The 25931-nt window shown below is 50.4% G+C and overlaps 1 protein-coding gene across 1 annotated transcript in view; it reads right to left on the bottom strand.

Moving 5' to 3' along the window:
- cplane1 (ciliogenesis and planar polarity effector 1) overlaps positions 1-25931 on the bottom strand; it is a 295045-nt gene that overhangs the window by 166082 nt on the left and 103032 nt on the right. The window contains exons 17-19 of the mRNA XM_060847121.1: positions 14863-15017; positions 9671-9888; positions 6271-6435 (exon numbers count right to left, since the gene is read on the bottom strand). Of these exons, the coding sequence (XP_060703104.1) occupies positions 6271-6435; positions 9671-9888; positions 14863-15017 (538 nt within the window). The remainder of the gene's footprint in view (positions 1-6270; positions 6436-9670; positions 9889-14862; positions 15018-25931) is intronic.

Here is a 25931-nt window from a genome sequence, read left to right as displayed (position 1 = left end):
TTGACAAGGTTCCAAATGGCAGACTGATCAAAAAGGTGAAAGTCCACTGGATACAGGGTAAAGTGTCAAATTGGATCTGAAGTTAGCTTAGTAACAGGAAACAAAGGGGAGGGGTCAATGGCCACCCTGAGAACAGAAAGCTGTTTCAGGGCTCAGTGCTGCAGTATCTGCTGCTTGTTTTATACATTAATGATTTGAACTTGAACGTGAGTGGCACGATTAAGAAATTGCAGATGACACAAACATTGCGCGTGTACAGCTGGATAGATGTAAGCTATGACAGAGATGGGTTGGTGGAGGGAGCAGGAAAGCGGCAGATGGAGTTCAAGCCACACGGGTATGGGCTATGTGCAGGAAGATGGGATTAGGATGGGAATCTGGGTGTCTTTGAGTTGATGTGAACAAGGTGGGTCCCCTTCTGTACTGTATCATTTCTATGGTTTTATGGCTTGAGGGATACAGTGGTGGCAGTGGGTGGGAAGCAGTACTTACACACGGAAGGAGATGGGTAAGGGGAAGGGGATGTTGAGGAGAAGGGGGTTGATGGATACAGAGAATGGGGAAAGGTGTCTGGAAGGTACAGTTTTATAGTCATTCAGTCATAGAGGCATACAGCATGGAAAGAGACCCTTTGGTCCAACCAGTTCACACCAATCATAATCCCAAACAAAACAGTCCCTCTTGCCTGCATCTGGCTCATATCGTTCCAAACATTTCCTCTTCATGTACTGATCTAAATGCCTTTTCAATGCTGTAACGGTGCCTGCATCTACCACTTCCTCTGGAAGTTCATTCTACACACAACCAAACCGCTGTGTAAAAAACAGTTGCTCCTCAGGTCCTTTTTAAATCGTTCTCCTCTGACCTTAAACCTATGCCCCATAGTTTTAGCTCCCTCCATTCTTCGGAACAGACCTTTGTTATTCACCTTACCTATACCCCTTACAAACCCCTATAAGATCACCCCTCAAACCCTAGGCTCCAGTGAAAAAGGTTCGAGTTGGTCCAGTCTATTTTTATACCTGAAACCCTCCATTCCTGGCAACATCCTGATAAATCTGTTTTGGAACCCTGTCCAGAACTGCACACAGTATTCTAGAAGAGGCTTCAATCCCAACCTCACCATCAAACTAGCGGATAAAGCAGGCGCAGTGGTAGTCTGGCGCACTGACCTCTACACCGCTGAAGCCAAACGCCAACCCGAGGACACCTCTTCCTGCTGCCCCTTCAACCACGACCCCACCCTCCATCACCAAACCATCATCTCCCAGACCATACAGAACCTCATCACCTCAGGAGATCTCCCACCCACAGCTTCCAACCTCATAGTCCGGGAACCCCGCACTGCCCGGTTCTACCTCCTTCCCAAGATCCACAAGCCTGACCACCCTGGCTAACCCATTGTCTCAGCCTGCTCCTGCCCCACTGAACTCATCTCTACCTACCTCGACACTGTCCTATTCCCCCCAGTCCAGGAACTCCCCATATACGTTCGAGACACCACCCACGCCCTCCACCTCCTCCAAGACTTCCATTTCCCCAGCCCCAAAGTCTCATCTTCACCATGGATATCCAATCCCTCTACATCTCCATCCACCATGACCAGGGCCTCCAAGCCATAGAACATAGAAAAATACAGCGCAGTACAGGCCCTTCAGCCCTCGATGTAGCGCCGACCCAAACCCACCCTAACCTACACTAGCCCACTATCCTCCATATGTCTATCCAATGCCCGTTTAAATGCCCATAAAGAGGGAGAGTCCACCACTGTTACTGGTAGGGCATTCCATGAACTCACGACTCGCTGAGTAAAGAATCTACCCCGAACATCTGTCCTATACCTACCACCCCTTAATTTAAAGCTATGCCCCCTCGTAACAGCTGACTCCATACGTGGAAAAAGGTTCTCACGGTCAACCCTATCTAAACCCCTAATCATCTTGTACACTTCTATCAAGTCTCCCCTAAACCTTCTTTTCTCCAATGAGAACAGCCCCAAGTGCCTCAGCCTTTCCTCATACGATCTTCCTACCATGCCAGGCAACATCCTGGTAAACCTCCTTTGCATCCGTTCCAGTGCCTCCACATCCTTCCCATAGTATGGCGACCAAAACTGCACACAATACTCCAGATGAGGCCGCACCAGAGTCTTATACAACTGCAACATGACCTCAGGACTCCGGAACTCAATTCCTCTACCAATAAAGCCCAGTACGCCATATGCCTTCTTCACAGCACTATTTACCTGGGTGGCAACTTTCAGAGATCTGGGTACATGGACACCAAGATCCCTCTGCTCATCCACACTACCAAGTATCCGACCAAGACCCTCCATTTTTTCCTCTCCAGACATCCCCAACAGTACCCTTCCACCGACACTCTCATTCATTTGGCCGAACTGGTTCTTACCCTTAACAATTTCTCCTTCGAATCCTCCCACTTCCTCCAGACCAAAGGGGTAGCCATGGGCACACGTATGGGCCCCAGCTATGCCAGTCTCTTTGTTGGCTACGTAGAACAGTTGATCTTCCGTAATTACACCAGCACCACTCTCCACCTCTTCCTCCGCTACACTGATGACTGCATTGGCGCCACCTCGTGCTCCCGCGAGGAGGTTGAGCAATTCATCCACTTTACAAACACCATCCACCCCAACCTCAAATTTACCTGGATCATCTCTATAGAACATTACAGCTAGTACAGGCCCTTCGGCCCTCGGTGTTGCACCGACCTGTCATACCAATTTGAAGCCCATCTAACCTACACTATTCCATGTACGTCCATATGCTTGTCCATTAACAACTTAAATGTACTTAAAGTTGGCGAATCTACTACTGTTGCAAGCAAAGCATTCCATACCCTTACTACTCTCTGAGTAAAGAAACTACCTCTGACATCTGTCCTATATCTATCACCCCTCAATTTAAAGCTATGCCCCCTCGTGCTCATCGTCACCATACTTGGAAAAAGGCTCTCCCTGTCCACCCTATCTAACCCTCTGATTATCTTATATGTCTCAAAAGTCACCTCTCAACCTTCTTCTCTCTAACGATAACAGCCTCAAGTCCCTCAGCCTTTCCTCCTAAGACCTTCCCTCCATACCAGACAACATCCTGGTAAATCTCCTCTGCACCCTTTCCAAAGCTTCCACATCCTTCCTATAATGCGGTGACCAAAACTGTACACAATACCCCAAGTGCAGCCGCACCAGAGTTTTGTACAGCTGCAGCATAACCTCATGGTTTTAGATTAGACTTACAGTGTGGAAACAGGCCCTTCGGCCCAACAAGTCCACACCGACCCGCCGAAGCGAAACCCACCCATACCCCTACATTTACCCCTTACCTAACACTACGGGCAATTTAGCGTGGCCAATTCACCTGACCCGCACATCTTTGGACTGTGGGAGGAAACCGGAGCACCCGGAGGAAACCCACGCAGACACGGGGAGAACGTGCAAACTCCACACAGTCAGTCACCTGAGTCGGGAAATGAACCCGGGTCTCAGGTGCTGTGAGGCAGCAGTGCTAACCACTGTGCCACCGTGCCGCCCACAGACTCGATCCCTCTATTAATAAAAGCTAAAACACTATATGCCTTCTTAATAACCCTGTCAACCTGGGTGGCAACTTTCAAGGATCTGTGTACCTGGACACCGAGATCTCTCTGCTCATCTACACTACCAAGAATCTTACCATTAGCCCAGTACTTTGCATTCCGGTTACTCCGACCAAAGTGAATCACCTCACACTTGTCCGCATTAAACTCCATTTGCCACCTCTCAGCCCAGCTCTGCAGCTTATTCATGTCTCTCTGTAACCTACAACATCCTTCGTCACTATCCACAACTCCACCGACCTTAGTGTCGTCTGCAAATTTACTAACCCACCCTTCTACGCCCTCATCCAGGTCACTTATAAAAATGATGAACAGCAGTGGACCCAACACTGACCCTTGCGGTACACCACTGGTAACTGGACTCCAGGATGGACATTTCCCATCAACCACCATCCTCTGTCTTCTTTCAGCAAGCCAATTACTGATCCAAACTGCTATATCTCCCACAATCCCATTCCTCCGCATTTTGTACAATAGCCTACTGTGGGGAACCTTATCAAACGCCTTGCTGAAATCCATATACACCACATCAACCGGTTTACTCTCATCTACCTGTTTGGTCACCTTCTCAAAGAACTCAATAAGGTTTGTGAGGCACGACCTACCCTTCACAAAACCGTGCTGACTATCCCTAATCAACTTATTCTTTTCTAGATGATAATAAATCCTATCTCTTATAACCTTTTCCAACACTTTACCAACAACTGAAGTAAGGATAACCTATTCCAACATCTCTGACACCTCCCTCCCCTTCCTGGACCTCTCCAGCTCCATTAATGACGACCAGCTTGACACTGACATTTTTTACAAACCCACCGACTCCCACAGCTACCTGGATTACACCTCTTCCCACCCTACCTCCTGCAAAAATGCCATCCTGTATTCCCAATTCCTCCACCTCCGCCGTATCTGCTCCCAGGAGGACCAGTTCCACCACAGAACACACCAGATGGCCTCCTTCTTTAGAGACCGCAATTTCCCTTCCCACATGGTTAAAGATGCCCTCCAACGCATCTCGTCCACATCCCGCGCCTCTGCCCTCAGACCCCACCCCTCCAACCGTAACACGGACAGAACGCCCCTGGTGCTGACCTTCCACCCTACCAACCTTCGCATAAACCAAATCATCCGCTGACATTTCCGCCACCTCCAAATGGACCCCACCACCAGGGATATATTTCCCTCCCCACCCCTTTCCACCTTCCTCAAAGACCGTTCCCTCCGTGACTACCTGGTCAGGTCCACTCCCTCCCTACAACCCACCCTCCCATCCTGGCACTTTCCCCTGCCACCGCAGGAACTGTACAACCTGTGCCCACACCTCCTCCCTCACCTCTATCCAAGGCCCCAAAGGAGCCTTCCACATCCATCAAAGTTTTACCTGCACATCCACTAATATCATTTATTGTATCCGTTGCTCCCGATGCGGTCTCCTCTACATTGGGGAGACTGGATGCCTCCATGCAGAGCGCTTCAGGGAATATCTCTGGGATACCTGCACCAATCAACCCCACTGCCCTGTGGTCAAACACTTTAACTCCCCCTTCCACTCTGTCGAGGACATGGAGGTCCTGGGCCTCGCCACCAGATGCCTGGAGGAAGAACGCCTCATCTTCCACCTCGGAACACTTCAACCCCAGGGCATCAATGTGGACTTCACCAGCTTCCTCATTTCTCCTTCACCCACCTCACCCCAGCTCCAACCTTCCAGCACCACCCTCATGACCTGTCCTACCTGCTTATCTTCCTTTCCACCGATCCACTCCACCCTCCTCTCTGACCTATCACCCCCATCCCCACCCCCATTCACCTATTGTACTCTTCTACTTTTGCCCCCCCCTCTCATTTATCTCTCCACCCTGGAGGCTTCCTGCCTCTATTCCTGATGAAGGGCTTTTGTCTGAAACGTCGATTTTCCTGCTCCTCGGATGCTGCCTGACCTGCTGTGCTTTTCCAGCACCACTCTGATCTAGACTCTGGTTTCCAGCATCTGCAGTCCATGTTTTTCCCACACCTACATCCTGTACAACCTCAACATGATCTCCTAACTCCTATTCTCAAAGGTCTCAGCAAGGAAGACAAACACGTCAAATACCTTCACAACCGCCCTGACTACATGTGATTCAAATTTCAAACAGCTATGGACCTGAATTGTTGCTCCTCTCTTTTCTACGACGTTCCCCAGGGCCCTACCATTAATTATATAAGTCTGGCCCTTGTTTGTTTGACCAAAATGCAACATCTTGAATTCATGGTCAGGATTAAACTCCATCCGCCATTTCTCAGCCCATTGACCCAACTGATCAAGATCTCGTTTTAATCTTAGATAACCTTCTTCGCTGTCCACTATACCACGAATATTGGTGACATCTGCAAACTTATTAAACATACCTCCAATATTCTCATCCAAATCATTCATTTCAATGACAAACCACAATGGATCTAATACCGATCCCTGTGGAACACTGCTGGTGACAGGCCCCCAGGCTGAACAACCACCCTCCACCATTACCCTCTGCCTCCTACTTCAAGCTCATTTTGTATTCAATTGGGCTGCTGACTATTTTTGCCTTTAAAAGGCCTGAGGGAGACACAGATGAGGCAGGAACTGCTCGTCTCTCGTTGGGAGTGCCTCTGGCTATTCGGATTTACCTTATTCATGACCTTCTGAGCAGATCGGAGTTTGTTGATGTACCAGTGTGCTGCTGGCAGCGAGCAGCGAGCAGCCCTGAATAGCAGAAGGTGCCGCTGGATGATGTCTGACAATTTGTGCCGAGCAGCTTTCTCTGCGTATAATCCGGAATCCTGAGCAGTGCTCTGAAGGCGGAAGAGATTGAGAATTAATTCCATATCTGCAGAAATATTAATCCAGATAAGAAACTGTGTATAAGCGAGAGGACAAAGCATAAACTGGGGAGTTCTACAGATGTCATCCAGTCTGACTGCTCATTGTCCTTGCTGCAATCTGCCACAGTTAGAACCCAAACCCTTAGCTTCCAATGGCAGTCTAGTCTTTCCCATGTCTCCTGACTTCCAGAAACTCTGTCACACCTGCTCTGATGGCCGCAGCTTGGGGGAATCCGTGTGATTTTTAAGAACCATAAGGACTGTCCACCTGCACTGCAACACTGCACGTCATTAATCGTTATACACGCCTCATCAGGGGGTATTCCCTGGTATCTCATGTTCTTCTGGTAATGCTCGTCACAAACACACCCAACAGGGGGAGGTGGTTATGGTTGGTCATGTCATTGGACGAGGTATCCCAAGGCTGAGGCTAATGCCTCATGGATTGGTTCAAATGTGATTGGAATGAAATGTGGAAATAAGACAGCTAGTATAATATGACCATAACAGAGAAGAGCAGGATGAGACCATTGGGCAGAGTGAGTCAGCTTCACCATCCAATCCTGCCTGCTATGTTTCACCAGCTCCTTGTCCCGTCTTCTCCCCATAACCCTTGATCTCTCACTCATCAAGAATCCATCTACTCTGTCTTAAATACACACAATGACTTGCCCTCCATAGCTCTCTACAGCAATGAGAGCCACAGATTCCCCAGCCATTGGCTGAAGAAATTCCTCCACATCTTCATTCTCAGCGGTCAGCCCTTCACTCTGAGGCTGCGCTAATGCAAGTGACCATGTAACATTGTCATAAAAACCCATCGGGTTCATTTATGTCCATTCAGGAACAAACCTATTTCCCGCTCCCCATTTTGCCTACGTGTGAATTCATACAACAATGTGTTTTATTCTCTTCAGCACCCTGTGAAATGGCTGAGTGAGACAAACCAACCACTGCACCGAAACTATGGGCATCAAATGCTGCCTGTGCCCACGATGTACACATCTGATCCAAGAATCCAAAAGCCTGACGTTCCAGGGAGAGCGGGGCAGGAATAAGAAACACTGACAGTGACCATACACTGGGGAGATTAATCAGTAACTCAGGCCTGGGGGAACTCGGCATCACTGTGTTCACTGATCACCACACTCACCTCCGTCTCACTGTGTTCCCTGATCACCACACTCACCTCCGTGTCACTGTGTTCCCTGATCACCACGCTCACCTCCGTGTCACTGTGTTCCCTGCTCACCACACTCACCTCCGTGTCACTGTGTTCCCTGATCACCACACTCACCTCCGTCTCACTGTGTTCCCTGATCACCACACTCACCTCCGTGTCACTGTGTTCCCTGATCACCACGCTCACCTCCGTGTCACCGTGTTCCCTGATCACCACACTCACCTCCGTGTCACTGTGTTCCCTGATCACCACGCTCACCTCCGTCTCACCGTGTTCCCTGATCACCACGCTCACCTCCGTGTCACTGTGTTCCCTGCTCACCACACTCACCTCCGTGTCACCGTGTTCCCTGATCACCACACTCACCTCCGTGTCACTGTGTTCCCTGCTCACCACACTCACCTCCGTCTCACTGTGTTCCCTGCTCACCACACTCACCTCCGTCTCACTGTGTTCCCTGATCACCACACTCACCTCCGTGTCACTGTGTTCCCTGCTCACCACGCTCACCGCCGTCTCACTGTGTTCCCTGATCACCACACTCACCTCCGTGTCACTGTGTTCCCTGATCACCACACTCACCGCCGTCTCACTGTGTTCCCTGATCACCACACTCACCTCCGTGTCACTGTGTTCCCTGATCACCACACTCACCGCCGTCTCACTGTGTTCCCTGATCACCACACTCACCTCCGTGTCACTGTGTTCCCTGATCACCACACTCACCGCCGTCTCACTGTGTTCCCTGCTCACCACGCTCACCGCCGTCTCACTGTGTTCCCTGATCACCACACTCACCACCGTGTCACCGTATTCCCTGATCACCATGCTCACCTCCGTGTCACCGTGTTCCCTGATCACCACACTCACCGCCGTCTCACTGTGTTCCCTGATCACCACACTCACCTCCGTCTCACTGTGTTCCCTGATCACCACACTCACCTCCGTCTCACTGTGTTCCCTGCTCACCACGCTCACCTCCGTGTCACTGTGTTCCCTGCTCACCACACTCACCTCCGTGTCACCGTGTTCCCTGATCACCACACTCACCTCCGTGTCACTGTGTTCCCTGCTCACCACACTCACCTCCGTCTCACTGTGTTCCCTGCTCACCACACTCACCTCCGTCTCACTGTGTTCCCTGATCACCACACTCACCTCCGTGTCACTGTGTTCCCTGCTCACCACGCTCACCGCCGTCTCACTGTGTTCCCTGATCACCACACTCACCTCCGTGTCACTGTGTTCCCTGATCACCACACTCACCGCCGTCTCACTGTGTTCCCTGATCACCACACTCACCTCCGTGTCACTGTGTTCCCTGATCACCACACTCACCGCCGTCTCACTGTGTTCCCTGATCACCACACTCACCTCCGTGTCACTGTGTTCCCTGATCACCACACTCACCGCCGTCTCACTGTGTTCCCTGCTCACCACGCTCACCGCCGTCTCACTGTGTTCCCTGATCACCACACTCACCACCGTGTCACCGTATTCCCTGATCACCATGCTCACCTCCGTGTCACCGTGTTCCCTGATCACCACACTCACCGCCGTCTCACTGTGTTCCCTGATCACCACACTCACCTCCGTCTCACTGTGTTCCCTGATCACCACACTCACCTCCGTGTCACCGTATTCCCTGATCACCATGCTCACCTCCGTGTCACCGTGTTCCCTGATCACCACACTCACCGCCGTCTCACTGTGTTCCCTGATCACCACGCTCACCTCCGTGTCACCGTATTCCCTGATCACCACACTCACCTCCGTGTCACCGTGTTCCCTGATCACCACACTCACCTCCGTGTCACCGTATTCCCTGATCACCACACTCACCTCCGTGTCTCTGTGTTCCCTGATCACCACACTCACCTCCGTGTCACTGTGTTCCCTGATCACCACGCTCACCTCCGTGTCACCGTATTCCCTGATCACCACGCTCACCTCCGTGTCACCGTATTCCCTGATCACCACACTCACCTCCGTGTCACCGTATTCCCTGATCACCACACTCACCTCCGTGTCAATAGCAGGTTGAGGACAATATAACGGAGGTGCAGGGAGGTACTGGCCATCAGGAACCAGCCCAGGCAGGGTGCTCCCATGCTCCTTTGCTGCATCCATCAAAAGTTGAAAGGTCTCTGTCAGCACATCTGCATTGACCATTCCCGCTGCTCTCAAAATCTCCTGGACTGAGAGAAACAACACATCTTCATCCCCTTCCTCAATGGAATCTGTAAAATATGGACAGAAATGTAGAAAGAGCAGATTTCATGGCACATGCAAGTGGCAAATCCATCATGGACTGCATCATACACTGTACCTTCTCCCAAGATCAGAGACAGGTTCTCAGACACCGTTCAGACTGACCCCAGGGAAAGGAGCACCCGGCAGAGTCTGCTGACAATGCAGTTTGAGCGATGGTGTATACCTTTCACGACAGAGGTGAGGAGCCCTGTACATTCTCCCCCCTCATCACTGACTCCACACCCCCCAATTTAATCGCTCTCCCACAGCTCCATATACAACAGCTAACACACAACAGAGAGGACACCACAACACACACCTGGGTTAGACACCTCTCCCACTGACAGCTCACAGACACGGAAAGAACAATACTGGCCAAGGGACTCAACTACAACCACAGGGACGCCAAGACAGCAGACTTCCTAGCAGCACTAGAATGCACACTCAGGAACAATGGACTGACAGAAGAGACACAACAAACAGTGAGACAAAGTATCGTACCCCTGATAACAAGGAAAAGACAAACACATAACCTCAACACCAAGGAGAGGGAAGCACTGAAATCACTAAGAAACAATAAGAACATAACCATACTACCAGCAGACAAAGGCAGAATGACGGTCATCCTTGGCAAAGCAGACTACATCCAAAAAATGTAACAACTACTTGCAGAAACCAACACCTACCAAAAGAGGGAGTTGGACCCCACCCCACAGTTCACCAATAGAATGAACAACACACTGAGGAACCTACAAAAAAAATGGACAGATAACCAGGTTTGATCTACAGAGAATGAAACCTGAAAGCAACAACAACCCCAGATTCTATGGACTACCTAAAGTGCACAAACCAGACATCCTACTCAGACCCATAGTATCACTACCAGGGACACCATCACACAAACTGGCTGATGGGCTTGATAGTGGGTGAGCATTTTGGTGATAGTGACCACAATTCTGTGACTTTCACCTTGGTTATGGAGAGAGATAGGTGTGTGCAACAGGGTAGGTTTTACAATTGGGGGAAGGGTAAATACGATGCTGCAAGACAGGATCTGAGGAGCATAAGTTGGGAGCATAGGCTGTCAGGGAAGGATGTGGTGGAAATGTGGAACCTTTTCAAGGAACAGATATGACGTGTCCTTGATATGCATGTACCTGTCAGGCAGGAAAGAGATGGTCGTGTGAGGGAGCCTTGGTTGACGAGAGAGGTTGAATGTTTAGTAAAGAGGAAGAAGGAGGCTTACATAAGGTTGAGGAAACAGGGTTCAGACAGGGCAATGGAGGGATACAGGATAGCCAAGAGGGAGCTGAAGAAAGGGATTAGGAGAGCTAAGAGAGGGCATGAAAAATCTTTGGTGGGTAGGATCAAGGATAACCCCAAAGCATTTTATGCGTATGTGAGAAACATGAGAATGACGAGAACGAGGGTAGGTCCGATCAAGGACAGTAGTGGGAGACTGGGTATTGAGTCGGAAGAGATAGGAGAGGTCTTGAATGAGTACTTTTCTTCAGTATTTACGAACGAGAGGGACCGTATTGTTGAAGAGGAGAGTGTGAAACGGACTGGTAAGTTAGAAGAGATACTTGTTAGGAAGGAAGATGTGTTGGACATTTTGAACAACTTGAGGATAGACAAGTCCCCCGGGCCTGACGGGATATATCCTAGGATTATGTGGGAAGCAAGAGAGGAAATTGCAGTACCGTTGGCAATGATCTTTTCGTCTTCACTGACAACGGGGGTGGTACCAGGGGACTGGAGAGTGGCGAATGTTGTGCCCCTGTTCAAAAAAGGGAATAGGGATAACCCCGGGAATTACAGGCCAGTTAGTCTTACTTCCGTGGTAGGCAAAGTAATGGAAAGGGTACTGAGGGATAGGATTTATGAGTATCTGGAAAGACACTGCTTGATTAGGGACAGCCAGCACAGATTTGTGAGGGGTAGGTCTTGCCTTACAAGTATTATTGAGTTCTTTGAGGAGGTGACCAAGCATGTGGATGAGGGTAGAGCAGTGGATGTAGTGTACATGGATTTTAGTAAGGCATTTGATAAGGTTCCCCATGGTAGGCTTATGCGGAAAGTCAGGAGGCATGGGATAGAGGGAAATTTGGCCAATTGGATAGAAAACTGGCTAACCGGTCGAAGTCAGAGAGTGGTGGTAGATGGTAAATATTCAGCCTGGAGCCCAGTTACAAGTGGAGTTCCGCAGGGATCAGTTCTGGGTCCTCTGCTGCTTGTAATTTTTATTAATGACTTGGATGAGGGAGTCGAAGGGTGGGTTAGTAAATTTGCAGATGATACGAAGATTGGTGGAGTTGTGGATAGTGAGGAGGGCTGTTGTCGGCTGAAAAGGGACTTAGATATGATGCAGAGCTGGGCTGAGGAGTGGCAGATGGAGTTCAACCCTGTCAAGTGTGAGGTTGTCCATTTTGGAAGGACAAATAAGAATGCAAAATACAGGGTTAACGGTAGGGTTCTCAGTCAGGTGGAGGAACAGAGGGATCTTGGGGTCTATGTACATAGATCTTTGAAAGTTGCCACTCAGGTGGATAGAGCTTGTAAGAAGGCCTATGGTGTATTAGCGTTCATTAGCAGAGGGATTGAATTCAAGAGTCGTGAGGTGATGTTGCAGCTGTACAGGACTTTGGTTAGGCCACATTTGGAGTACTGTGTGCAATTTTGGTCGCCTCACTTTAGGAAAGATGTGGAAGCTTTGGAGAGGGTGCAGAGAAGATTTACCAGGATGTTGCCTGGAATGGAGAATAGGTTGTACGAGGATAGGTTGAGAGTGCTAGGCCTTTTCTCGTTGGAACGGCGAAGGATGAGGGGTGACTTGATAGAGGTTTATAAGATGATCAGAGGAATAGATAGAGTAGACAGTCAGAGACTTTTTCCCCGGGTACAACAGAGTATTACAAGGGGACATAAATTTAAGGTGAAGGGTGGAAGGTATAGGGGAGATGTCAGGGGTGGGTTCTTTACCCAGAGAGTGGTGGGGGCATGGAATGCGCTGCTTGTGGGAGTGGTAGAGTCAGAATCATTGGCGACCTTTAAGCGGCAATTGGATAGGTACATGGATGGGTGCTTAATCTAGGATAGATGTTCGGCACAACATCGTGGGCCGAAGGGCCTGTTCTGTGCTGTATTGTTCTATGTTCTATGTTCTAAAGAGCTACAGCAGAAACTGAAACACCTGATCAGTGGATCCAGACACTCTATACAATCAACACAGGAATTCTTGGACATCATCAGAAATGTACACATAGACAAGGAAGAAACCATGACCTCATTCGATGTGACGGCACTGTTCACTTCTATCGACAAAACTCTAGCCAGAGAAACAATAGCCAACCTGCTGGACATACAGAACAGACAACAGGACGTTGAACCTATCAACAAAGACGCCATACTCAAACTACTGGAGCTGTGCCTCACAACATACTTCACATTCAACAACCAAACATATGAACAAATCACTGGCACACCCATGGGCTCACCCATCTCGGGACTCATAGCAGAAGCGGTAATGCAAAGGTTAGAACAAACAGTCTTACCGCAAATTCAACCCAAACTCTGGGTCAGATATGTGGATGAAACCTTTGTAATCATTAAAAACACAGAAATAGAGAACACACACCGGATCATCAACGCTACACTCACAGGAATCCGATTCACTAGAGAGGAAGAAAAGGACAACCAGCTCCCATTCCTAGACGTGATGGTACAGTGAACACCGAACGGAGAATTCACCACAAAGGTACACAGGAAAGCCACACACACAGACCAAATCCTGAACTACGAAAGCAGCCATCCCAACAAACACAAAAGAAGTTGCATCAAGACACTGTTCAAAAGGGCCACAACACACTGCAGTACACCAGAACTGCAAAAAGAGGAAGAAGAACACCTCTACAATGTATTCACCAAAAACGGATACCCCCGCAATTTCATCAACAGATGCCTAAGGGAAAGACAATGGAATGAGGACATGCCACAACCCAAAGGACTAGCCACACTCCCACACATCAGGAGCATTTCGGAACTGACAGCCAGACTGCTGCGACCACTAGGACTCAAAACAGCACACAAACCAACAGCCACTCTCAGACAACAACTCACCAGGACGAAGGACCCGATACCCAGCAGGAGCAAAACCAATGTAGTGTACAAAATCCCATGCAAGGACTGCACAAAACACTACATAGGACAAACAGGAAGACAGTGAACGATCTGCATCCATGAACACCAACTAGCCACGAAACGAAACGACACGACCAGCTATCCCTAGTAGTCACACACTCAGATGACAAGCAACATGAATTCGACTGGGACAACATTACTATTATAGGACAAGCCAAACAGAACAGCCAGGGAATTCCTAGAGGCATGGCACTCATCCACAGATTCAATCAACAAGCACATCGACCTGGACCCAATATACCGGCCACTGGTGCGGACAGCTGGAACTGACAACCGGACACCAGTTTCCTCATTTCCCCTTCCCCCACCTCACCCCAGCTCCAACCTTCCAGCTCAGCACCGCCCTCAGGACCTGCCCGACCTACCTTTCTCCCTTCCCACCTATCCACCAGACCCTCCTCCCTGACCTATCACCTTCATCGTCTTCCCCCACTCACCTATTGTACTCTGCGCTACTTCCTCCCCACCCCCACCCCCACCCCCAACCCCAACCCCACCCTCCTCTCATTTACCTCTCCATCCCGGAGGCTTCCTGCCTCTATTCTTGATGAAGGGCTTTTGCCCAAAACGTCGATTTCCCAGCTCCTCGGATGCTGCCTGACCTGCTGTGCTTTTCCAGCACCACTCCAATCCCCCATCACTGACTCAACCCCTCATTCAACCTGCTACAGAGAAGCTATCCCACTGCAACGCCCAAGTGGTTCCTGCTCTCTGCAATATTGACCCAGTTGGGGGGAGCGCTGATTCTGTTGCCAACTCACCTGTAGATTGTTTTGAGTCATTTCCTGATGCCATGGTGCAGCCATCCACAGAGACCACCCTGAGGTGGGCACAGCCCAGTAGAGCCTGCAGTTTATCCTGGAAGATTCGGGAGGGCTGCAGGGCCGCAGGTAAATGCAGGATCCGCCAGTTCCTTCTGAAACACCAATTCATGCAAATTCAAACAACACCAATTCCAAAGCTATTGCCCGTCCCACAACCTTCCCCAAAGATAGGACACACCCACTGAGACAGACTTGCACATACATGCACACACACACACACAAACCCACAGACACACACACTCACATTGACAAACTCTGACACATTCACACTCACACGCAGGACTGTAATGGCTCCTGCACAACCCCACTGCCCGAGAAACAGGTTTGTCATCCTCATTCCAACTCAAAACCAGGCAACTAATGATATCACAGCGACAGGGTGGATGGAGATATCACCGCGACAGGGTGGATGGGGATATCACCGCGACAGGGTGGATGGAGATATCACCGCGACAGGGTGGATGGAGATATCACCGCGACAGGGTGGATGGAGATATCACAGCGACAGGGTGGATGGAGATATCACCGCGACAGGGTGGATGGAGATATCACCGCGACAGGGTGGATGGAGATATCACCGCGACAGGGTGGATGGGGATATCACAGCGACAGGGTGGATGGAGATATCACCGCGACAGGGTGGACAGAGATATCACCGCGACAGGGTGGATGGAGATATCACTGCGACAGGGTGGATGGAGATATCACTGCCTGCTTGGCTACTCTCTCTTATTACACAAGGATTTCAGTGAGTCCCTCTCTCACTGCACCCCCCAGGTCATCTCCTCTGATCACCCTCACCTTGACCTCCTTCCACCTATCCCATCTCCATCGCCCCTCCCCCTAGTCCCTCCTCCCTACCTTTTATCTTAGCCTGCTTGGCTACTCTCTCTTATTCCTGATGAAGGGCTTATGCTCGAAACGTCGAATTCTCTATTCCTGAGATGCTGCCTAACCTGCTGTGCTTTGACCAGCAACACATTTGCAGCTGTGATCTCCAGCATCTGCAGACCTCATTTTTTACTCGGAGATATCACCGCGACAGGGTGGATGGAGATATCACCGCGACAGGATGGATGGAGATATCACCGCGACAGGGTGGATGGAGATATCACCGCGACAGGGTGGATGGAGATATCACCGCGACAGGGTGGATGGAGATATCACCGCGACAGGGTGGATGGAGATATCACCGCGACAGGGTGGATGGGGATAACACCGCGACAGGGTGGATGGAGATATCACCGCGACAGGGTGGATGGAGATATCACCGCGACAGGGTGGATGGAGATATCACCGCGACAGGGTGGATGGAGATATCACCGCGACAGGGTGGATGGAGATATCACCGCGACAGGGTGGATGGAGATATCACCGCGACAGGGTGGATGGGGATATCACCGCGACAGGGTGGATGGAGATATCACCGCGACAGGGTGGATGGGGATAACACCGCGACAGGGTGGATGGAGATATCACCGCGACAGGGTGGATGGAGATATCACCGCGACAGGGTGGATGGAGATATCACCGCGACAGGGTGGATGGAGATATCACCGCGACAGGGTGGATGGAGATATCACCGCGACAGGGTGGATGGGGATATCACCGCGACAGGGTGGATGGAGATATCACCGCGACAGGGTGGATGGAGATATCACCGCGACAGGGTGGATGGAGATATCACAGCGACAGGGTGGATGGAGATATCACCGCGACAGGGTCGATGGAGATATCACCGCGACAGGGTGGATGGAGATATCACGGCGACAGGGTGGATGGAGATATCACGGCGACAGGGTGGATGGAGATATCACGGCGACAGGGTGGATGGAGATATCACGGCGACAGGGTGGATGGAGATATCACCGCGACAGGGTGGATGGAGATATCACCGCGACAGGGTGGATGGAGATATCACCGCGACAGGGTGGGTGGAGATATCACCGCGACAGGGTGGATGGAGATATCACCACGACAGGGTGGATGGGGATATCACCGCGACAGGGTGGATGGAGATATCACCGCGACAGGGTGGATGGAGATATCACCGCGACAGGGTGGATGGAGATATCACCGCGACAGGGTGGATGGAGATATCACCGCGACAGGGTGGATGGAGATATCACCGCGACAGGGTGGATGGGGATATCACCGCGACAGGGTGGATGGAGATATCACCGCGACAGGGTGGATGGAGATATCACAGCGACAGGGTGGATGGAGATATCACCGCGACAGGGTGGATGGAGATATCACGGCGACAGGGTGGATGGAGATATCACGGCGACAGGGTGGATGGAGATATCACTGCGACAGGGTGTATGGAGATATCACCGCGACAGGGTGTATGGAGATATCACCGCGACAGGGTGGGTGGAGATATCACCGCGACAGGGTGGATGGAGATATCACCGCGACAGGGTGGATGGGGATATCACCGCGACAGGGTGGATGGAGATATCACCGCGACAGGGTGGATGGAGATATCACCGCGACAGGGTGGATGGAGATATCACCGCGACAGGGTGGATGGAGATATCACCGCGACAGGATGGATGGAGATATCACCGCGACAGGGTGGATGGAGATATCACCGCGACAGGGTGGATGGAGATATCACCGCGACAGGGTGGATGGAGATATCACCGCGACAGGGTGGATGGAGATATCACCGCGACAGGGTGGATGGGGATAACACCGCGACAGGGTGGATGGAGATATCACCGCGACAGGGTGGATGGAGATATCACCGCGACAGGGTGGATGGAGATATCACCGCGACAGGGTGGATGGAGATATCACCGCGACAGGGTGGATGGAGATATCACCGCGACAGGGTGGATGGGGATATCACCGCGACAGGGTGGATGGAGATATCACCGCGACAGGGTGGATGGAGATATCACAGCGACAGGGTGGATGGAGATATCACCGCGACAGGGTCGATGGAGATATCACCGCGACAGGGTGGATGGAGATATCACGGCGACAGGGTGGATGGAGATATCACCGCGACAGGGTGGATGGAGATATCACGGCGACAGGGTGGATGGAGATATCACCGCGACAGGGTGGATGGAGATATCACCGCGACAGGGTGGATGGAGATATCACCGCGACAGGGTGGATGGAGATATCACCGCGACAGGGTGGATGGAGATATCACCGCGACAGGGTGGGTGGAGATATCACCGCGACAGGGTGGATGGAGATATCACCGCGACAGGGTGGATGGGGATATCACCGCGACAGGGTGGATGGAGATATCACCGCGACAGGGTGGATGGAGATATCACCGCGACAGGGTGGATGGAGATATCACCGCGACAGGGTGGATGGAGATATCACCGCGACAGGGTGGATGGAGATATCACCGCGACAGGGTGGATGGGGATATCACCGCGACAGGGTGGATGGAGATATCACCGCGACAGGGTGGATGGAGATATCACAGCGACAGGGTGGATGGAGATATCACGGCGACAGGGTGGATGGAGATATCACGGCGACAGGGTGGATGGAGATATCACCGCGACAGGGTGTATGGAGATATCACCGCGACAGGGTGGATGGAGATATCACCGCGACAGGGTGGGTGGAGATATCACCGCGACAGGGTGGATGGAGATATCACCGCGACAGGGTGGATGGGGATATCACCGCGACAGGGTGGATGGAGATATCACCGCGACAGGGTGGATGGAGATATCACCGCGTCAGGGTGGGTGGAGATATCACCGCGACAGGGTGGATGGAGATATCACCACGACAGGGTGGATGGGGATATCACCGCGACAGGGTGGATGGAGATATCACCGCGACAGGGTGGATGGAGATATCACCGCGACAGAGTGGATGGAGATATCACCGCGACAGGGTGGATGGAGATATCACCGCGACAGGGTGGATGGAGATATCACCGCGACAGGGTGGATGGAGATATCACCGCGACAGGGTGGATGGAGATATCACCGCGACAGGGTGGATGGAGATATCACCGCGACAGGGTGGGTGGGGATATCACCGCGACAGGGTGGATGGAGATATCACCGCGACAGGGTGGATGGAGATATCACAGCGACAGGGTGGATGGAGATATCACCGCGACAGGGTCGATGGAGATATCACGGCGACAGGGTGGATGGAGATATCACCGCGACAGGGTGGATGGAGATATCACCGCGACAGGGTGGATGGAGATATCACCGCGACAGGGTGGATGGAGATATCACCGCGACAGGGTGGGTGGAGATATCACCGCGACAGGGTGGGTGGAGATATCACCACGACAGGGTGGATGGGGATATCACCGCGACAGGGTGGATGGAGATATCACCGCGACAGGGTGGATGGAGATATCACCGCGACAGAGTGGATGGAGATATCACCGCGACAGGGTGGATGGGGATATCACCGCGACAGGGTGGATGGAGATATCACCGCGACAGGGTGGATGGAGATATCACTGCGACAGAGTGGATGGGGATATCGCCGCGACAGGGTGGATGGAGATATCACGGCGACAGGGTGGATGGGGATATCGCCGCGACAGGGTGGATGGAGATATCGCCGCGACAGGGTGGATGGAGATATCGCCGCGACAGGGTGGATGGAGATATCACGGCGTCAGGGTGGATGCAGATATCACCGCGACAGGGTGGATGTAGATATCACCACGACAGGGTGGATGGAGATATCACCGCGACCGGGTGGATGGAGATATCACCGCGACAGAGTAGATGGAGATATCACCGCGACCGGGTGGATGGGGATATCACCGCGACAGGGTGGATGGAGATATCACCGCGACAGGGTGGATGGAGATATCACCGCGACAGGGTGGATGGAGATATCACCGCGACCGGGTGGATGGAGATATCACCGCGACAGAGTAGATGGAGATATCACCGCGACCGGGTGGATGGGGATATCACCACGACAGGTTGGGTGGAGATATCACTGCGACAGGGTGGATGGAGATATCACTGCGACAGAGTGAATGGAGTTATCTCTTCAAAGGTTGGTGAGTCCAGTAATAAGACCATCAGAAATAGCTGGCCATTTCAGGCTGACAGGAGGAAGAATATCTTTGCTCAGACGATGGTGAATCTCAGGAATTCTCTCCCACAGAGGGCTTTCAGAGTTCAATCACTAATGACATCAAGGAATCTGGAAATAATGCAGGAAATGGCAGAGGAGATGATCAGTCATAGATTAGGGTTTGAGCAGGCTCAATGGGCAGAATGGCCTAATTCTGTTTCTATAACACTTGAAAAGGTGTCAAATGTAAGGCTACCAGGAACTTCAGTCCAGATTGTGAAGTTGATGGTTTGACAGGAGGATGACAGATGAAGCTCAGTGTGAAAGGTGTGAAACAAGACTCAATAACATTAAGGGTATAATTCTAAAGAGGGTGCAGAGCTGAGGGACCTGGGGGTCCACCAGCATAAATCATGGAAGGTGGAAGGACAGACTGGCAGAATGGTTAATAAAGAACTGTCATTTCTTCTCCAGCACAATAGTCACATTCCTGTGCACTCCCATGCTATCCAAGAATCGCTCAATACAAATAACAGGTAAAGTGTTGGTGATGCAATCGCGCTACAGCCAACACATTTTAGAAGTTTGAGATTTAGAAACAGTGACTCTAATTGTCAATCGCGTTACAGCGAATCCACGTCGACAAAAACCGCGTTCTAGCAGAATGACCTGTAGCAATGTTCGAAGTTTACGTGGCATAGACTACAACAGCAAGCAAGCTGTTGGACAGACCACACTTTCTTATTTTCCTTCATTCTTGATTGTTGACTGAAATAGGAAAAGGATCGTTTTCAAACCAAGGAGTGTGGAAGGGATAGCTGTACTTCTGAAAACCAGTCACTGGAACTCATTATGAGTTGTGTTTACACAGTTGCTTTGGAAGTAGTATGGGAGGAGACATAAGGCGCAAAAGCACTGATGGGTGATTTCTCCAGGATTGCTGAGTGGGTCATGCAGTTGTGATGACTTGTGAATGGCAGAAATCATCAGCCTGACAACCAGTCCCCTGGTTGGCTCTGGGGTGGCTGAACTGCATGAGTGTATGTGATAGAGCAGGAGAAGACTCCAGACTGCTGGGGAAGCAGCTTCTATCTCTCTGCATTAAAAGCAACTCAAGCCCGAAGAAAGCCAGCTTTATTCAGCCATCATTTGCTGTGCCTAGTTGCCTTTGATCAGAAACTCAAAGAGGAATGCAACTCATTATAATTAGTGTGCTCATCATCCTTCTCCTGTGGAGAGGTGAATGAATCCTCAAAGGAGATCAGAAGGTCTTGGGAAGCAAAAGAGACATCCCATCGAATCCTGTGGCCTGGTATTATTGAACTGTGTTTCCCCAGTAACTTTCGTTTGTCTCCAAGATGCTTTCTGGGGCAGAGGTGACCTGTTCAAGAGGGACAGGTTGCACCTGAGCCTGAGGGGACCAATATCTTGGCAGCCAGCTTTGTTAGTGCTGCAAGGGAGGGTTTAAACTAGATGAGCAGGGGGGTGGGATCCTCAACAGCACAGAGGCAAGTGCGAGGCTGGATGGAGATACAGTAATCAGAAATAGTAAAGCAAAGAGATAGGTCCGGCTGGAATATGACAGGGAGTAAGGAATACCTGTTAGATTCAATGGCACATATTTCAATGCAAGAGGGCTGACAGGTCAGGCCGATGAATTCAGGGCATGGAGGGGTGTGTGGGACTGAGATATTACAGCCATTAAAGAAACCTGGCTAAGGGAGGGACAGGACTGGCAGCTTAGTGTGCCAGAGTAAAGGTGCTTTAGGTGGGTCAGAGGCGGTGGAAGGAGGGGAGAGGGAGTTACAGTTCTGATTAGGACGAGTATCAAAGCAGTGATCAGAGATGAAATAACTGAAGAATCATCCAGTGAGGCTTTGTGGGTGGAGCTCTGAAATAAGAAAAGGATGGTAATGTTGTTGGGGTTGCATTATAGGTCCCCAAATAGTCAACAGGAATTAGAGGGACAAATGTGAAGGGAGACTGTGGAGACTTGCAGGAGCAATAGGGTTTTCATAGTAGGGGATTTTAACTTCCCTAATATAGACTGAGACTGCCACAGTGTTAACGGCTCAGATGGGGTGGAATTTGTTACAGGTGTTCAGGAACATTTCCTCAAGCAGTACAGAACATAGAACATTACAGCGCAGTACAGGCCCTTCGGCCCTTGATGTTGTGCTGACCTATGGAACCAATCTGAAGCCTATCTAACCTACACTACTCCATTCTCATCCATACGTTTATCCGATAGCCATTTAAACACCCTTACAACTGGCGAGTCTCCGACTTCCTGATGAAGGGCATTCGCCCAAAACGTCAATTCTCCTGCTCCTTGGATGCTGCCCGACCTGCTGTGCTTTTCCAGCACCACTCTCTCAAGTCGACAACTGTTACAGGTACTGCGTTCCACACCCTACTACTATCTCTGACGTCTGTCCCATATCTATCATCCATCAATTTAAAGCGATGTCCCCTTGTGCTAGACATCGCCATCTGAGGAAAAAGGCTCTCCCTGCCCACCCTATCTAACCCTCTGATTATCTTATATGTCTCAATTAAGTCACTTCTCAACCTTCTTCTCTCTCAAGTCCCTCAGACCTTCCTCATAAGACCTTCCCTCCATACCAGGCAACATCCTAACAAATGTGGGCGGTATGGTGGCACAGTGGTTAGCACTGCTGCCTCACAGCACCAGAGACCCGGGTTCAATTCCCGCCTCAGGCAACTCTCTGTGTGAAGTTTGCACATTCTCCCCGTGTCTGCATGGGTTTCCTCCGGGTGCTCCGGTTTCCTCCCACAGTCCAAAGATGTGCGGGTCAGGTGAATTGGCCATGCTAAATTGTCCATAGTGGTAGGTAAGGGGTAAATGTAGGGGTATGGGTGGGTTACGCTTCGGCGGGTCGGTGTGGACTTGTTGGGCCGAAGGGCCTGTTTCCACACTGTAATGTAATGTAATGTAAAATCTCTTCTGAACCCTTTCCAAAGCTTCCACATTCTTCCTATAATACAGTGACCAGAACTGCACACAATACTCCAAGTGCGGCCGTACCAGAGTTTTGTACAGCTGCAGCATAACCTCATGGTTCCGGAACTCAATCCCTCTACCAATAAAAGCTAAAACACTGTATGCCTTCTTAACAACCCGGTCAACCTGGGAGGCAACTTTCAGGGATCTACATACATGTACGCCGAGATCTCTCTGTTCATCTACACTACCAAGAATCTTACCATTAGCCCAGCAATCTGCATTCCGGTTACTCCGACCAAAGTGAATCACCTTACTTTGGAAGCAGCAACAGTACATAGAGTGTCCTACTCGGGAAGGGGCAAAATTTGACCTACTCTTGGGAAATAGGGCAGGACAGGTGACAGTGGGGAAACACTTGGAGAGCAATGACCATAGTTCTAATAATTGTAAAATAGTTATGGAGAGGGACAAAACTGGTCCACAGGATCAAGTTCTAAATTGGGGCAAGGCAAATTTTGATGGAATTAGACAGGAACTTGTAGGGATTGATTGGAGCAGTTTGTTTGCAGACAATGGGACCTCCAGCAAGTGGGAGGCATTTGAAAATAAGATAGCTCGAGTTCAAGGTCTATACATTCCCGTGAGGATAAACAGCAAGGTTGGCAGGAATAGGGAATCCTGGATGACAAAGAGATATTGAAGCTTTGACCAGAAGAAAGGAGGAGGCGTAGCTCGGGCACAGCTGGGATGAAGGGAATCCCTGGAGGGAGACAGGGGGTACAGGAGTTTACTGAAGAAGGAAATCAGGAGGGCAAAAAGGGGGCACGAGATAGCCTTGGCTAAGAAGATTAGGGGGAAGCCAAGGAGGCTTTTTAAGTACATTAAAGGTAAAAGAAATAGTGAATAGGACCCCTCCAGTACCAGAGGGGACATGTCGGTGTAGGACTGCAGAAGATAGGCGAGATCCTCAATGAAGATTTCTCCCCTGTGTTTATCATGGAGAAAGACGTGAAGACTTGGGAACTTGAGCAAGTTAGTGATCATATCTTGGGGACAGTAGAGGTGTTGGATGTATTAAAATCTAGGAAGGTGGATCATCTCCTGGTACTGACCAGATATATCCAAGATGAGAGGAAAATTGCGGGGGCCCTGGCTAATATTTTTGCATCACTGTGAGCCATGGGTGAGGTCCCAGAAGACTGGAGGGTAGCAAATGCTGTGTCCTTATTCAAGAAGGGAAGCAAAGAAAAACCTGGGAACTATTGACCAGTCGGTCTAATATCTGTGGGGGTAAGGTACTTGAGAGATTCTCAGGGATAAGATATACACAGATTTGGAAAGACAGGGTTTGATCAGGAGGAGTCAGCATGGCTTTGTGAGTGGGAGACAATGTCTCAAAGATTTGTTAGAGTTCTTTGGTGAAGTGACCAGGGAGGTTGACAAGGGCAGGGCGGTAGATGTAGTCTATATGGATTTAAATAAGGCCTTCGATAAGGTTCCACATGGTCAGCTGCTCTGGAAGGTTAGATCACATGGGATGGGGGTGTAGGAAATTGGATACACCATTGGCTTGATGGTGGGGAGCAGAGGGTAATAGTGGAAGGGTGCTTGTCGGACTGGAGGCCTGTGACTAGTGGAGTGCCTCAGGGGTCAGTGCTGGGCCCATTGCTGTTTGTTATCGATATCAGTGATTTAGATGGGAATGTACAAGGCAGGATGACACTATAATAGGCGGGACCATGGACAGAGAGGAAGGTTCTCAGAAATTGCAGCAGGACCTTGATCAGCTGGGAAAGTGGGCCGAGAAATGGCAAATGGAGTTTAGTATAGATAGGTGTGAGGTCTTGTATTTTAGAAACTCAATTCAAGGTAGGAGTTTCACAGTGAATGGTAGGGCCTTAAGGAGTGCTGTGGAACAGAGGGACATTGGTGTTCAGGTGCATGGTTCTCTCAAAGTGGAGTCACAGGTAGACAGAGCAGCGAAGGCTTTCCATTCCACCCCCAGTCCTGAAGAAGGGTAACACCCGAAACGTCAACTTCTGCACCTCCTGATGCTGCCTGGCTTGCTGTGTTCTTCCAGCCTCCTCCCTATCTACTCTCTATCTCTTGCTGGCTGTTGGGAGGCCTGTAGAATAATCCCAAAGTGACTGTGCACTTCCTATTCCTGAGGTCCACCCGTAAGGCCACAGCGGATAAGCCCTCCAAGGTGTCCTCCCTCAGTCTCACTGTGATAATCTCCCTGATCAGTAACTAACTCTCCCAACCATTTTACATCCTGCTCTAGTTTGCAGAAATGTCTCAATCCTGAACTGTGAAGCTGCCAGTCTTGACCCTCTCTCAACTAAGTCTTTGTAATAACCACAACATCATAGTTACCTGTATTAATCTAAGCTCTAAATTCACCTGCCTTACCTGTCATACTCCTCACATTAAAACAAATCCACCCTAGACCACCAGTCCAGCTGTGTTCAATGGCCTCTCCCTGTCTGTTCTTCCTCTTAGCCTTACTGGCCTTAGTCTCTGACTCCACCTCAGTTCTTTCACTTGTTGAGCTATTGCTCTGGCTCCCACCTCCCCCGCCACACGAGGTTAAACCCTCCTGAGTGACACTAGCAAATCTCCATGCCAGGATATTGGTGCCCCTCTAGGTTAGATACAACCCATCCTTCTTGTACAGGTCCCTGCTGCCCCAGAAGACATCCCATTGACCCACATACCTGAAGCCCTTCCTCCTCCACCAGCTCTTTAGCCATGTATTTAACTGTACTATCTTCCTATTCCTAACCCTCACTGGTACGTGACACAGGAAGTAATTGAGATTATAACCTGAGAGGTCCTGCTTTCCAACTTCCTCCCTAACTCCCTGAACTACATTTGCAGGATGTCATCTCTCTCTCTTTGCCCAAATACTGGACATCTTTCAGGTGAGGCGGCACTTTACCTACACTTCACCCAATCTGGTCTATCGCATTCGCTGCTCACAATGTGGTCTCCT

This window comes from Hemiscyllium ocellatum, chromosome 2, assembly GCF_020745735.1.
Source record: "Hemiscyllium ocellatum isolate sHemOce1 chromosome 2, sHemOce1.pat.X.cur, whole genome shotgun sequence".
Classification (NCBI taxonomy): domain Eukaryota; kingdom Metazoa; phylum Chordata; class Chondrichthyes; order Orectolobiformes; family Hemiscylliidae; genus Hemiscyllium; species Hemiscyllium ocellatum.
Note: the sequence above shows the minus strand (reverse complement) of the source record. Positions and strands in the feature narration are given on the sequence as shown.